The following is a 13,234-nucleotide window of genomic DNA, read 5'->3' as shown; positions in this document are numbered from 1 at the left end:
GGATATATAAATGCGTTGTTTAAACAAAGTGAAAAGATTATTGCCCACTGAACTGCAAGGAATCTTATTTCTTCTGAATTAGTGACAGCTACATATGTAAAGGGTTGCTCTCTATTTTAGTAGGTCGGTAATTTTCTCAAGAATCAATTGTTTACTTTATCTTTTTCTTTCTTAGTTCCTGATAGAATAGTCCTTCTGGGTGGTTCATGAATTTATCGGGCATTGCATTTAAGGATGGATTCGGATTGAATCCAAACAAAGACCAGTTTGCTTTGATTGGCCATTTTTAAGCCGATGATGAGTTTGTCAAAGAAGCCATCAAAGAAAAATAAAAAAAAAGGTCATTGAAGATAAAGGAAAAGAAGGATCTTCGAATTGGAGGACTTTATTTAAACTCAAATTAGGGTAAGTTTAACTGATTCGAATCAAATCCGAACTGGTTCCGTTTAGATCCACCATTAATTGCATTGGTCAGTGTGGCATAATAGCCATGTGAACGCACTGAGATTCCAGCTTACTCTGCAATTTATGTACAACAAACACCTACAAATCTTGCATAATTAAATGTTGTAATCACGCATTCTTGTGATCCATCTCTTCTTCACCACATTTTTATATTATTAACAAACAAAACAAACAAGGCTAAGTCATCGAAAGTTAGTTTATAGATAACTACTTGCTTTAATTGCATCATATTATTATCTTAATTGTGATATTTCCTTGGGGATTAATGGTTGAAATTTTCTTCATATTCCATGCTGAGAATCTAGACTCCCTGTAAAGGCAAGAGATTTCGCTTTTTTCAAGATCACAATTCTCATACTAGAAAGATTTTTTCAATGCTCAGTATTGATGAACTGAAGAATATGAATTGGCATTCTGTCAAAGTTACCAACTTTCATGTATATACTTTTAAGAAAAGAGATAGAAGTTGAAAAAAGAAATGGGAATGGCATCTTTCAATGTGCAACAAAATTGTTGACAGAAATGAGGAACAGAAAAAGAGAAGGAAATATTGAAAAAAAAAAAAAAAAACACCCCTAAACCTTAACAAAATCAATCAACTGTGGATCCAATCCATCCTGTGTAATCGCATATTTTCCACTTTCTTTATGCCACCCACCCAAGATGCCATTTTGCGCTTCTTGTCATGTGTCAATGCTAACATCTCGGCAATCAAATTGCCCATTTAACATTTATCAAAGCCTATTTATGGAAAACTCAATGGGACCAATATAAAAAGAGAGACTTATAATTAGCAATTCTCTTGAGGTCAGCTTCACTATGCAAATCCTGAAAAATGCTACATGAATTTACAATTATCACTTTTGAAAATTTTCTTTCAAGTGAAAAAACAAGCATTGATTACAATTATATCATATTGTTTCAATTCAACCCACCCCAATTGCTATAATGGATCTGGTTAGGAGATTTCTAGCAAACAGCTCTAACACAGTAACACATGGCACATGGTGCATTAACAAAATCATGGGCACAATTATAGCAAACAGCTCTAACAAAATAACAATTTATATTAATATTAAAACAAAGGGTCAGAAGTTTCATTTTTCTTTTTACCCTAAGTGTATTGATGAACCCTAAGAAAGATAATTCCTAATAATGATCACATTCACAACATTAACATAAGCAAATATGAAGCAAATGCAATTTTAATAAGAGATCATAGGGCAAATGAATTATAAAATGAAAGAATTTATATATATGATTTATTTTTTCTAGTAAAAAATGCCACTACCCATGTGGCCATGTACATTACCTCTAGGTATTTTCACTCCAAGAGGGGGGGGCCAAGAAAAAAAAGACAAAAATTAGTAAAAATTTGAGTTTTGGGTGGTTCACCAGAATATCTGAACCCAAATTTAACACAAAAAATAAACCGAAAATTGTAATTTTTATTATACTGGATTTTTATTTTCTTCTTTTTTTTTTTTAACCATCTGGTAATTTTCTTGTTGGGCCTCATCCTGGGCTTGGGCTTGTACCCTAAGAAAGAAAAACTTCAACACTTGAATCCCTCATGTTGAAACACAATGGGCACGCCTGAACCACCCGGTCACATTCTTTACAGACACAAAGATGCCGGCACGGGAACAGTACCACCGACGCACCCTTTTCCGGCAAACTCTGCAGGTGGGCCCACCCGACACGCCCACCGAAACAACACGGTCAGGGTCGACATAAGCGGACTCGGCATCCTCTGCAACCTCTCCGGTACACATTAGCCCATCGTCTCCTCTCCTGCTATCCTGCGCCGTTCCCCCGCCGCCCCCATTATTATTCATTATCGCCTGTTGCAGCTGCGCTTGCAACGACGCAGCTGTTGCCTCCTGTGCCCTTGCTTTCGCCTGCCAAACCTGCGCCTCCACGCTAAGCTGCGCGGCACGAGCCTCCAACTCCGCATTTCTCCGCGTTGCCTTTTCCACTTCGGCGTCTTTTTCTCTCAACCGTCGGGCTATTGATTCCTCCGCCGCGACAATAAGCGCACGGTAGTGCCTCTGACTTTTTTCGGCTAATGCACGCCGCAGTTGTTCTCCCTAAAAAAAAAAAAAAAATCGATTCTTAATCTCTTGATTAAAAGGCATTAGTTCGAGATTGTGAATTAAATATTAATCGGAATCAGTACCTGAGCTAGGAGGAATTGGTCTAATTCGTCACGCTGTCGTTTGATTTGAGTGGCAAAATCTTCCGATAATAAGGACGATGAGAAAGGACTCTGGCATATAATATTCTGATGCTGTTGTTGTTGATGATTATGAGTTTGTTGATACAAGTGTTGTTGGTCGCCAAAAGATAAACGGAGTCCGGTGGAGACGACATTGGGGTGGTGGAGCTGGGAGAGGTTTATGAGTTGAGGAGGTTGAGTCTGCATAGAAAAGGGAATATTGATTGGCGAGGTTGTTGTAGTTGTATTTGTATTTGCAGCCCCCGGAAGTTCCCGGCTTCTTTTCCGTGGATTATTACTACTTCCTGCTTTTAAAGAAGATAAATTCAGAATCTTGAATTTTGATTTTGATCAAGTGAAAATTTTTTAATGGCGTATAGCTGAAAGCCGATATACTGTTACTGACCTCCATTGTTGAAAGACATATATGATTGATCAAGAAACAATCCTCCACCTCCTCCAGGTTGCGGATGCAATGAATAATCATGCCCGTCTTGCCCGCTTCTGCAAATTTAAAGTAATTTCGATAAAAAAAAAAGATTGAAAATTTGAAGATTAAAAACAAAGAGAGAAAAATACAGATGGTATAAAAGAAAAGAAACCTGTTTAGAAGAAGAACATTGGATGGGTATTGAGCTTGAACAGCCATTGTAGAAGGAAATGATATATAAAAGAGAAGTTGGAGAGACAAATAAGATGATAAGTTTGTATGTATATATGTAAATAACAGGAGATGAGGTTTGATTATGATTATGATTATGATGGTGATAATAAAGAAGGGCAATATGAAAGGAAAGCAAAGGAAAGGGTTGCAATAAAAGCTAACACATAACAAGCATGAAAGAGAAGAAGAAAGATGCCTGCCTCCTTCCCCACACAACTATCTATCTATCTATCTAACTATTCTTGGGCGGACTCTTCAATGAGAGAAGGAAAGAAAAACTAATTTTCCCCAAGATAAAAACTAAAAAAAATCAATGAATTTCTTCTACCCATCACCATTCTTCTCTATTCTTTGTTTTTTTTTTGTCAAATGGGTTTTTGTTTTCTTATATATAGAGATAGATGCGATTGAAACGAATCAGTCCAAGAGAGAGACACCTTATTCCGCTCTTTCTTTCTTTCTTCCTTTGTTTTGTTTTGTTTTTTAGCCTTGGCATTTGCTTCTCTTCTTCTACCTATGCGTGGGGTTCGTTGAGGTTGGCTTTTCTTAAGGGCTAGTCTCGTGTTTGGTATTTATTTATCAACTCCACACTTATAGTACTATTCTATTTAACGCCCTTTTTTTTTTTCTTTTTTTTTTAATTAATAAATAAGAGAGAGAAAATCAATGACATATTGATATTGATTCGTAGTTGTAAATTGTACATAAGTTGTTGTAGAGCGTGCAGGTCTCTCTGCCGCCACCGCTGCCGCTGGATACTGTTTGTATTCTTTTTATACATATTTCTATTTCTATTTCACCCAAGCCTCTCCACATTTTTTACTTTTTACTTTTTTACTTCTTTCTTTCCGTCAATTACCCATATTAAATATTTCCTTTGTTTATCAAATCTTGAGGCAATTTCAAATATTTGACCCTGGAATCTCGTTCCAAGTTCAACCCATTTGTCTTGGAGTAAATCCTTTTTAGAAAAGATACTTGGTTTTGAAGATTCAAACTTTTAACAGGTTATAATTTCTTATTTTAGAAAATAGATTAATCCCAACCTAATTACATGGATATTGGTTGAGTTCTCTTATTCTCTCATTTTTTTTTAAGTTGGTGATTCATCAAAATTTTGGTATGACTCTGTCAAATGACTAACCTAGGCTAAGCTTTTTAATCCTTTATTTAGGGGGATTAATTAATTTTAAGCAATAAATCTTAAATTTTAAACGTTTTACTTAGTATAATTATTATTAATATTATTATTGTTGACCCACTAAGTTAAATTGCCTTTTACCCGCTTGCATCCATTTGAGTGGCTGTAAAATCTTTTGCCAATCCACATTAACTAAAGTAAATTTAGATAGAAAGAATCCTTGGTGACCAAGTTGTCTTGTCTATTGAAAATTTACCATCTAATTGTATGCCTAACACTACGAAAGAGGTAGCAATAATAATTTAAGTGAATGTCACAAGAAAAGTTAAGTTGGTATTGATGATCTTCCCCAAAACCAAGAAGGGTGGGTTTTTATTTTTATTTTTATTTTTTTAAAGTTATAAATTAATGGAGGTGACAAAAGAAAGAGAGAAGCATGGCAGCCAAAAATTAAAAGAAATAAAGGTTAGAGAAGAAATGTGAAAGAGGGTGGGTTGGAATTGGAATGGCATCACGCAATTTGTCTTTGTATTTGGTCCCACGCCCACATATTGCACAATGGGTCGGCTCCTAGAAAATTTAAAATTTTGTTTATTTCTTTCGATTCAATAATCAATAATCATCTTCTAGGTGATTTTGAAATTAAAAAATATTTATAAAATTTATTTATATTTATAATTTTATTTTATTTTTATACAATTTTATACGGCAAACACAACTCAATAATTTTCATCTCCTCATTGTTTTCTTCTCCCTTTTTTATACAACACATTTCCTTTTCTCTCTTTCATTTATTTTCGTTTGTGTGTAGAGTAGATGGTTATTAAGGATGCCAAATTGTCTCTTTTCACTTGGTCTTTGCTATGTAATCATCTTAGTTTCGGTATGTTGTACAGAATAATTAAAATTTTAATATTTGAAGTTTTATTTTATAATAACAATAAAAAAGATGAGCTGGGTCTTTCGAGATTTTTCAAAACTTTAAATTTTGGGGTTGACTACAAAAATCAAATGTGATGAGCAGGCCAAATCGGTTGACCTCACCTCACCTCACCCCCAAAGTTTCATTTGAAACTCCAATCTAATCCACCCATTAGGTTAGGTAAACCTCACCCCTAATCCAGTCATAATTAACTTGATTTAAACTTATGCATAAATTTGAGAGTCAATAATTAAACACCCAATTCAACACGTCTAGCTATAACAACAACAGCACATCAACTGTGCAACTTTAGAATAGAGATGAGGTACTTTCTTCTTGCACGCTGAAAATTTTGAACCTTCTTCCTAGGTTCGTGTGGTGAAAGCAAGTGAAATGAACTTGTGCTTGAGGCTTTGAAACTATAAAAAGTAAGCTAGGGTTTATTTTATCAATAAAACTATGTGTATTTATTTTTGATACATAATTTATACATACAGATGAAGTATTATCATATGATTTGATGTTTTTTTATCATATGATTTTAAAATATGTGTCATCATATGATAAAGAAACATCAAATCATATGATGACACATTTTAAAATCACCTAATTATATAATGACACATTACTATATACATAAACTGTATACTAAAAATAAATACACATAATATTACTCTTATTTTATTTTTATTAAAGGAAATTTCTATAAGAATGAGAGAGTTTTTAATATTTTTAAACCAAAGATCATTCACAATCACAATTAAGGAAACTACATTAATCACTATCTACATTGTCCTCTGGGCAAAATGTTATGCTTGCTTCATTAAAATCCAAATAGAAAAGTCCCCTGGTTGTTCACTTCACTATTTATAGCCTTTAAAATCTTTTGCTTTTTATGCAGGAGAGTCACCATTTCCAAGATGTGTCATGAAATAAGGCGTATTTCCTTGGGTTAAACACGCTTCTTTAATCCTAATCCAAAACAACTTTTTTTTATACATGAATAAGTTAATTTTGAGTAAATTACCCATTTTACCCTTACTGAATTACCCTTTCTAATAGAAGAGAGAGTTTTCAATGTGAAAACAAATGTTTAAATCTCCTTTCACGATATTTCAAAAATAAACTCTTAACGTATTTAGTATATTAATTATAAGACTAATTATTAAACTTAAAATTTAAATTGTTTGGTGGTTTTTTCATCGAACATTACTATAAATACTTATTTTAGGTATACAAAGATATATATATTTATATATATCATTATATAATTATGTGTTATTTTATCTTTATTTTAAAATCTTTTAATTATATGATAACGTATACAAATGTGTCTATATTTATATATCTAAAGTAAATATATATAATTTTATAGTTTTTTATTTTAAAAAAAATGAGAAGGGTCTATCAACTATTGCTTTCACTTAAACAATAAGATTTATAATAGACTCAAACCTTAGGGGGGCCAAGAAATTATCCATGCAAGAAGTGAAGAATATTATATGTATTTCTTTTCATTTTCTAGGGTTTTGTTTGTCTTTATTTTCTTTCGCCCCACTCAATTTTTTTGGACTTTGTGTTCTTTCTGTCATTGGCAACATCCACAATTCGTCTACAGTGCACCCACTTCACACCAAAAGCACTACCAACCATCCCTAATTATTCAACAATACACTTGTTTTTATTTTATTTTGAATTTTAAACATACCCCATTAATTCTTACATTCAATTATTAATCCTAGGTTCACGAGATAAATTATTTTTCTGCTCAAGCTAAAAATAATATTTTTCAGAAAGTGGGGAACTAACTACTAGATAGAGTGCTATTGTTATAGACACCTAATTAATTAAAATCAAATAATATTTTTAATATTATCTTTGATGGACATTTTGTGTGATCTAACCAATCACAAATTGTAGAAAATTAGTGATGTATTATTTCTTGTATTAACACTAATCATCACCCAACCATTACTTATGGGTTTCCCCCAACATCCATTAATATATTTAAGTCAATAATTAAAAAAAATAAAAAATAATGTATATGGGTATCAATTTTCCATTGATTTAAATAAGAAAAAAATTTGAAAAATTGGGGAAATTAATAGTAATTTGAAGAAGAGAATGAAAGGTGGGTGGAGGTGGCATAGGAGTTGTGGGTTAGTGGGGCTCCAAAATATTTACAGCAATCTTCCTCTGCAAATATCAACTTCCCCTTTCTTTTTCCAATTCATTGTGGGCACTCTTTTGGATTTTAAGTTAAGTTTTGGCCCCATTTTCTCTTTTAATTTATGCTTCCGCATTTGTACCTCTTTTCTACATTATGCCTCCCCACTTGTACTTTCTCTTTGGTTTTACCCACACTTGTCGCCTTCTTCTCAATTTTTGGTAATTCTTGAGTGATTTTTTAGTTACAATATTCCACTATTATTTTTGTTTAAATTTCAATTAATTTTTTGTTGATATGAATAAATTTTTTTTTTGTTGCATAGTATATTTCATGATAAGTAATAATATATATCTCTAGTTTTGAATACTCAATTATGGACTTAGATAATATATCATTATATAATTATATTTTATTTTATCCTTAATTTAAAATTATTAAATCATATAATAATATAATCAGATTTTCAATTAGATAGATTTTATTATTTCATGATCAGTAATACTATATATACAAATTTTTATCTGGGACTCTTGATACTTGACATATAATCTATTATTAACTATTATGATTAGTGTAATATATTTATATAAGTAAATTTATATATTTACTGTTATAATAAAATTATGTGTATCTATTTTGAGTATATATAAATTAAATAATTAAGTGATTTTGAATTAAAAGATAAAATAATATTCAATTATATGATAATATATCATGTATATACTTAAAAATAGATACACACATAACATTAGTCAGGGTGTTTTTGGATTCAAAATAGGAAAATAATGAATTAACTTGGTAAAAGAGGCACTAATGGAATAATTAATTTTCTATATAATTGATCATATTCATACATGCATGCAAGAAAGTAAGAGCCATGGCCACCCCATGGAGAATTATTGAATGTTATTATAGGAGTAAGTTTGGTTAAGAAGAAGACTCATAAATACAGAAAAGAATCAGAAGCAGTGGTCCCTAATCCAACGAATTTTCAGCTCAGGTTTCACAGGAACAAAATCATACTATGCCTATCACATCACCATTAATTACTACGAAGTTGCATTTCTGGGACCAATTTTGAGGAAATAATTTTGGCCTAAAAGCTATTGAGAACCATATATTAAATATGAAAGGGTAAATTGGGAAGTTTAAAAAGCAAATAAATAAATAAATAAATAAATTAGGGTACTGCTTGGAAAGGTGGAGGATTTGTAATTGGAATTTATTATTAATTATCACGTACAATCAACCAACAGAAAACCAGAAATTGAGAAGTTCTTGTCAACTCAAATCTCAATCCTTGCTTGTCAAATTACTTATTGATTAAAACAGAGAACAGTTTTTCCAACCCAAGATTTGTCTGGATAACATTTTCCGTATTTAAGTTTTAAAAATCAATTTTCTTAACTCTTAATTCATAAACCCTAGACCTTTTATACATTTTCAATTTCTCATAAAATTAACTAACATTTATTATTATTTATTTTTTCTGCCGAGTAATGAATTTTGAAATTAAAAAAGAAAATGATTTTGTTTCTATAATATTTTATTTTACAAACTATCTAAAATCAAAATCTGAATTCTAAAGATGGGTGAAAAAATGACTTTTGAAACTTTTAAGGGTATAAAAGTGTGATTAATGAAAAAAACAAGTCTTCTCTCTATATAAATTTATAGCTTAATCAACTTCAATCCCATACATTATATTTGACAATGATATGTTAATTGATTATCTAATGGATGTTTACATTAATTATTTTGAAAAAAAGAAAAAAAAAACAATTAGTGGCATTTTCATATTTCATTGTCAGTCGAAGCTTGAATAGGTATGCAATTGGAGTTGGTAATTAATATGATTGATGATCGATCTCCCCACTTTTTAAAGGTAACAATTGCAATTATGTCACGTAGGAACAAGAATTGTATTCATCTTAAACAACACGTATAAAGAAAGCGATTTGGCCCCTAATTTAATCTACAAATTTCAATTAAAAATATTTTACAAATAAATTCATAATATTCATTGTTGCAGCAACCCTTTCATTGTAACAACTCAAGAGGCGGAAGGGGACGACCCATGACCCTCTTTCATTAACCCTAGCTACCTATCCATATTTACAAGCAAAATATAAATAATTTTTTCTGCAGATTCTCTCTCGTTTTCTCGAGAAAATTATTTCTCTATCATGGGGACCAGCCAGTTATATATATAGTGTTAGGGGAAGAATGGTGATGGGGAATCAAGCTTGGCAATGGTTGGGTTGGCATAATAATGCTTTTTTGCATAATATTAATGGACTTGTATGCAAACAAAAGAAACCTCTCGCCATCAAAATGATCACAATGGAATATAATTTATTAGAAATTTCAAATGGCTCTGGTTCTGTCCATCATTATCTTCTTCTTTTACACTCATTTGTTAAGTTTGCCCATGTGGAGCTTGCTGCATACCTTTCTGTATATATTATCATATACTGTCAATTATCAAGTTGTGTATGTATATGTGGAAAATTAATTAGAGAAAATTGATTTCTATGTACCGATCCATCGTTGGTTTTGTTAAAAGGACATTAGGAATTATACAAGATTTCTATCGTCAACACCCCTTTGGCTTTTTCTTTAGTCGACTTAGTATTGCAACAAAACAAAATTGCATTGCCTTGAAACTAAGCAAAGCAAACCCACAACTTTGAAAATTAAGTGAACCTAACCAATCAAATTCTTGTAACAATAATTTTACAAATTTGTTCATAAGAATAAAAACTATAAATATAATATTCCAATCTTGAGGATGACATTTCTTCATCTTCTTTGTTGTGTAGGAAATATATATTCCTTTGACAGCAAAGACTCTTCATATTGATGATGTTTTAAATTAATTTAACTTGCATAATTGAGCAGAATTTTGATGGTCCATAGGTTAGCCAAATTCGATCCCTTAGCTTGACATAGTAATATTCTCTACGATCAGGAAATATTGTTGACTGTTGTTTAGGGTTTTTTTAGCATCAAGTGAAGAAAAAGAAAGATCATTCAGCAAGTGCGGTGCGGTTGTTTGTGCCAATCAATTTGTGAAAATAAACCATCGATTATACCAAGAGGAATTTAATTTCCCACACAAGGAAAATCGATGTAATGGGAGAGAAAGTGGGATGTTCCCATGTATGTTTTGACTGGTTTAATCGAAAAATATGAGATGGTGGATTATCCAAGGAGCAAATCAGAAAGGATTATATGAAAAATTTCAATCTCTTCCTCTTCCTCTCTGGGAGAACGGGCCACATTAATAACATTTCATGCGTCAGAAATACACATGCAAATGCAAATGACAAGCAACAAAGAAAAGGAAGAGCTTCTGTCTTTCTTCTTGATTGATTCTTTTACAGCTTTTTCTTGTTAAAAAAATATAAATATTTTTTTGTTAACATATCAATCTTTCATTGAGGAAGTTGCATGTGAAAAAGGGAGATAAATTTGATAATAATTTATTCTCTCTCCATGGAGATATGTGTTGTTGTAATGGTGAGTGGAATAAGTGAGGGCATATCTTTCATTTTTCTCTTGTTTTTTTCGTTGATTCTTGTTGAGATGCTCCTTTTTGGTAGGCTCTTCCCCAATAATTTTGGCTTGATTGGAAGGGTTTATATTCATGTTGGTTTAGTCATTTTCAAATATGGGGTAAGCTTATAAGAGTGACCTGTTTGGTTTAGGTCATTTTCCGAGAAAACCTATCTTTTTTTTTTTCCGTAATTTATTATTTTAATATTTAATTTAATTTTCCTTTTATGTCAATAAGTTTAAGCATATAAGCATGGACACCCCAACTTGAATTCCTAAATCATATATAGACGTTAAACCCATGTGGGGGAGCTCTTCCTTGTAATCTAAAACTTTTCTTTGTATTCTTTCAAGTCATGCAAAAGCAAAAGGGAATCCTTCCAACTTCTACATCTATATGTAAATATATGACTGTTTTTATATAAGATAGAAGAAGAGTTCAAAATTAAGCATTATTATTATTATTTTTGTCCTCATCCATCTCCCATTTCGTTTTCATTAGTGTGATCACCCATATTTGACTAATCAAATTACCCCAACTTAAGGAATTGCTCATTGAAAGCAAATTTTTCTCTAAATATCTAAACATTGAAAGCAAATTTTTTTTTTTTTTGTAATTAGGGATGTATAAAAATAAAAACCAAGACTGGGCCTCAAAATAAGAAAATCTGAAAAACAACTTATACTCATCTTTGTAAAAAAAAAAGAGGTGAAAATAGTAAAGACTCTATTCAAAGTAAAAAGGGTAGTTAATATTAGTGTTTTCATGGAGATTCTGGTAGTATTCATACAAGTTGAAAAAGGAAGTGTAGTCATTTCTCACAATTAATTAATATAAAGATGTTTAATTATAGAGGCCAGCTAGCCTTTTACTGTGACAATAATAAGGAAACTTCAACTTCTCTACATCCTGTCTTGCACTCCAAGGGAGAAAGGAAGAAAGAAAAATGTGGGTGGTGTATCATCCACTGTGATTGACAAAAGAGCCTTGGAATTAATTGAACTTTTACTTTAATCTTTACATGCGTCTAGCGGCATAAAAAATGGTGGACAAACTTCAAACAAATTAAAGATTGATAGGTTCATTTACATTTAAAAAAAGAAAGAAGTGGGCATATAACTAATAGAGAAAGAGATGTTTTGATCTTTCGGAATATCTATTACTAATTTGCGAAAAGTTGTATGACTATTTTCTATTCGAAAAATCAATTTTCTTATCTTTTTATTAATTTTTTTTAATGGATGGAAAGAAATAAATGTTCTCTAGATGAATAAGAAAACTGAATTTTTAAATTTAACGTGAGAAATAGTGATTTGGGGTATTGGAAAATAGACACGTAGAGTACGGAATTGGTTGGAAGAGAGACAGGGGAATCGGTTTGTGTACAGAGTTGGGCCAAATTGCACATTCACCTCACCACTCCCCGCCTCCTCAACCAACATTATAATTAAGAGGCTATGCCTATCAAACTATTGAAAATTGAAAAACAAAACACAATAAAAGTCGTCTTTCAAAGTATGCATTTGATTTGCCTTTGCATCTGCATCATGCAAAATGACGGTCAGTGTCTCTTCCTTTCCTTTGCCTCCACGTTGCTCTGTTTTCCTTTTTATTGTCTCTCTTTCATCATCCTTCATCACTTATTATTTTGGCACGTATCCCCATTTCAAATCACCTCCCCTATCTATGCCTGTCGATCTAGATATCTTATCTTCCCCCTTCTGCTGACACCTAACTCTGTAAAAAATAAAAAAAGGAGCACATAAATATAGTCAAATTATTGAACAAGTTCTGGTTTATGAGAAACTTTTTCCAAATCTTGTTGCTTAATTAACTATTCAATTAAAATCAATACCTGTTTCTGACGTCTTACATTGCACAAATTAGCCACTTATTCCAACTTCCACTCACATGCATTATGCATCATCCATCCCTCTTTTCTCCATGTCTAGTGCTTTACATAATTTTATACCCACCTCATAACTTCACCTAATTCTTTATTTTGTTACTTTGTTTGGACTGTCACCCTTTATTATTACTTTAATGGTTAGAGTTCCTAAGGTGGAATGACAATTTTCCACTCCAATTTCGATAT

General features: G+C 31.7%; 1 protein-coding gene across 1 annotated transcript; it reads right to left on the bottom strand.

The window, feature by feature from the left end:
• Positions 1 to 1,697: 1,697 nt before the first annotated feature.
• LOC123212171 lies at positions 1,698 to 3,721 on the bottom strand. Its single transcript, XM_044631234.1, has 4 exons — positions 3,286 to 3,721; positions 3,090 to 3,187; positions 2,645 to 2,991; positions 1,698 to 2,555 (listed from the first exon to the last, which is right to left on the bottom strand). The coding sequence occupies exons 1-4, from the start codon at positions 3,330 to 3,332 to the stop codon at positions 2,037 to 2,039; spliced, it is 1,011 nt and encodes a 336-aa protein (XP_044487169.1). The 5' UTR covers positions 3,333 to 3,721; the 3' UTR covers positions 1,698 to 2,036.
• Between the last annotated feature and the right edge of the window lie 9,513 nt (positions 3,722 to 13,234).

This window comes from Mangifera indica, chromosome 3 (assembly GCF_011075055.1).
Source record: "Mangifera indica cultivar Alphonso chromosome 3, CATAS_Mindica_2.1, whole genome shotgun sequence".
Classification (NCBI taxonomy): domain Eukaryota; kingdom Viridiplantae; phylum Streptophyta; class Magnoliopsida; order Sapindales; family Anacardiaceae; genus Mangifera; species Mangifera indica.
Note: the sequence above shows the minus strand (reverse complement) of the source record. Positions and strands in the feature narration are given on the sequence as shown.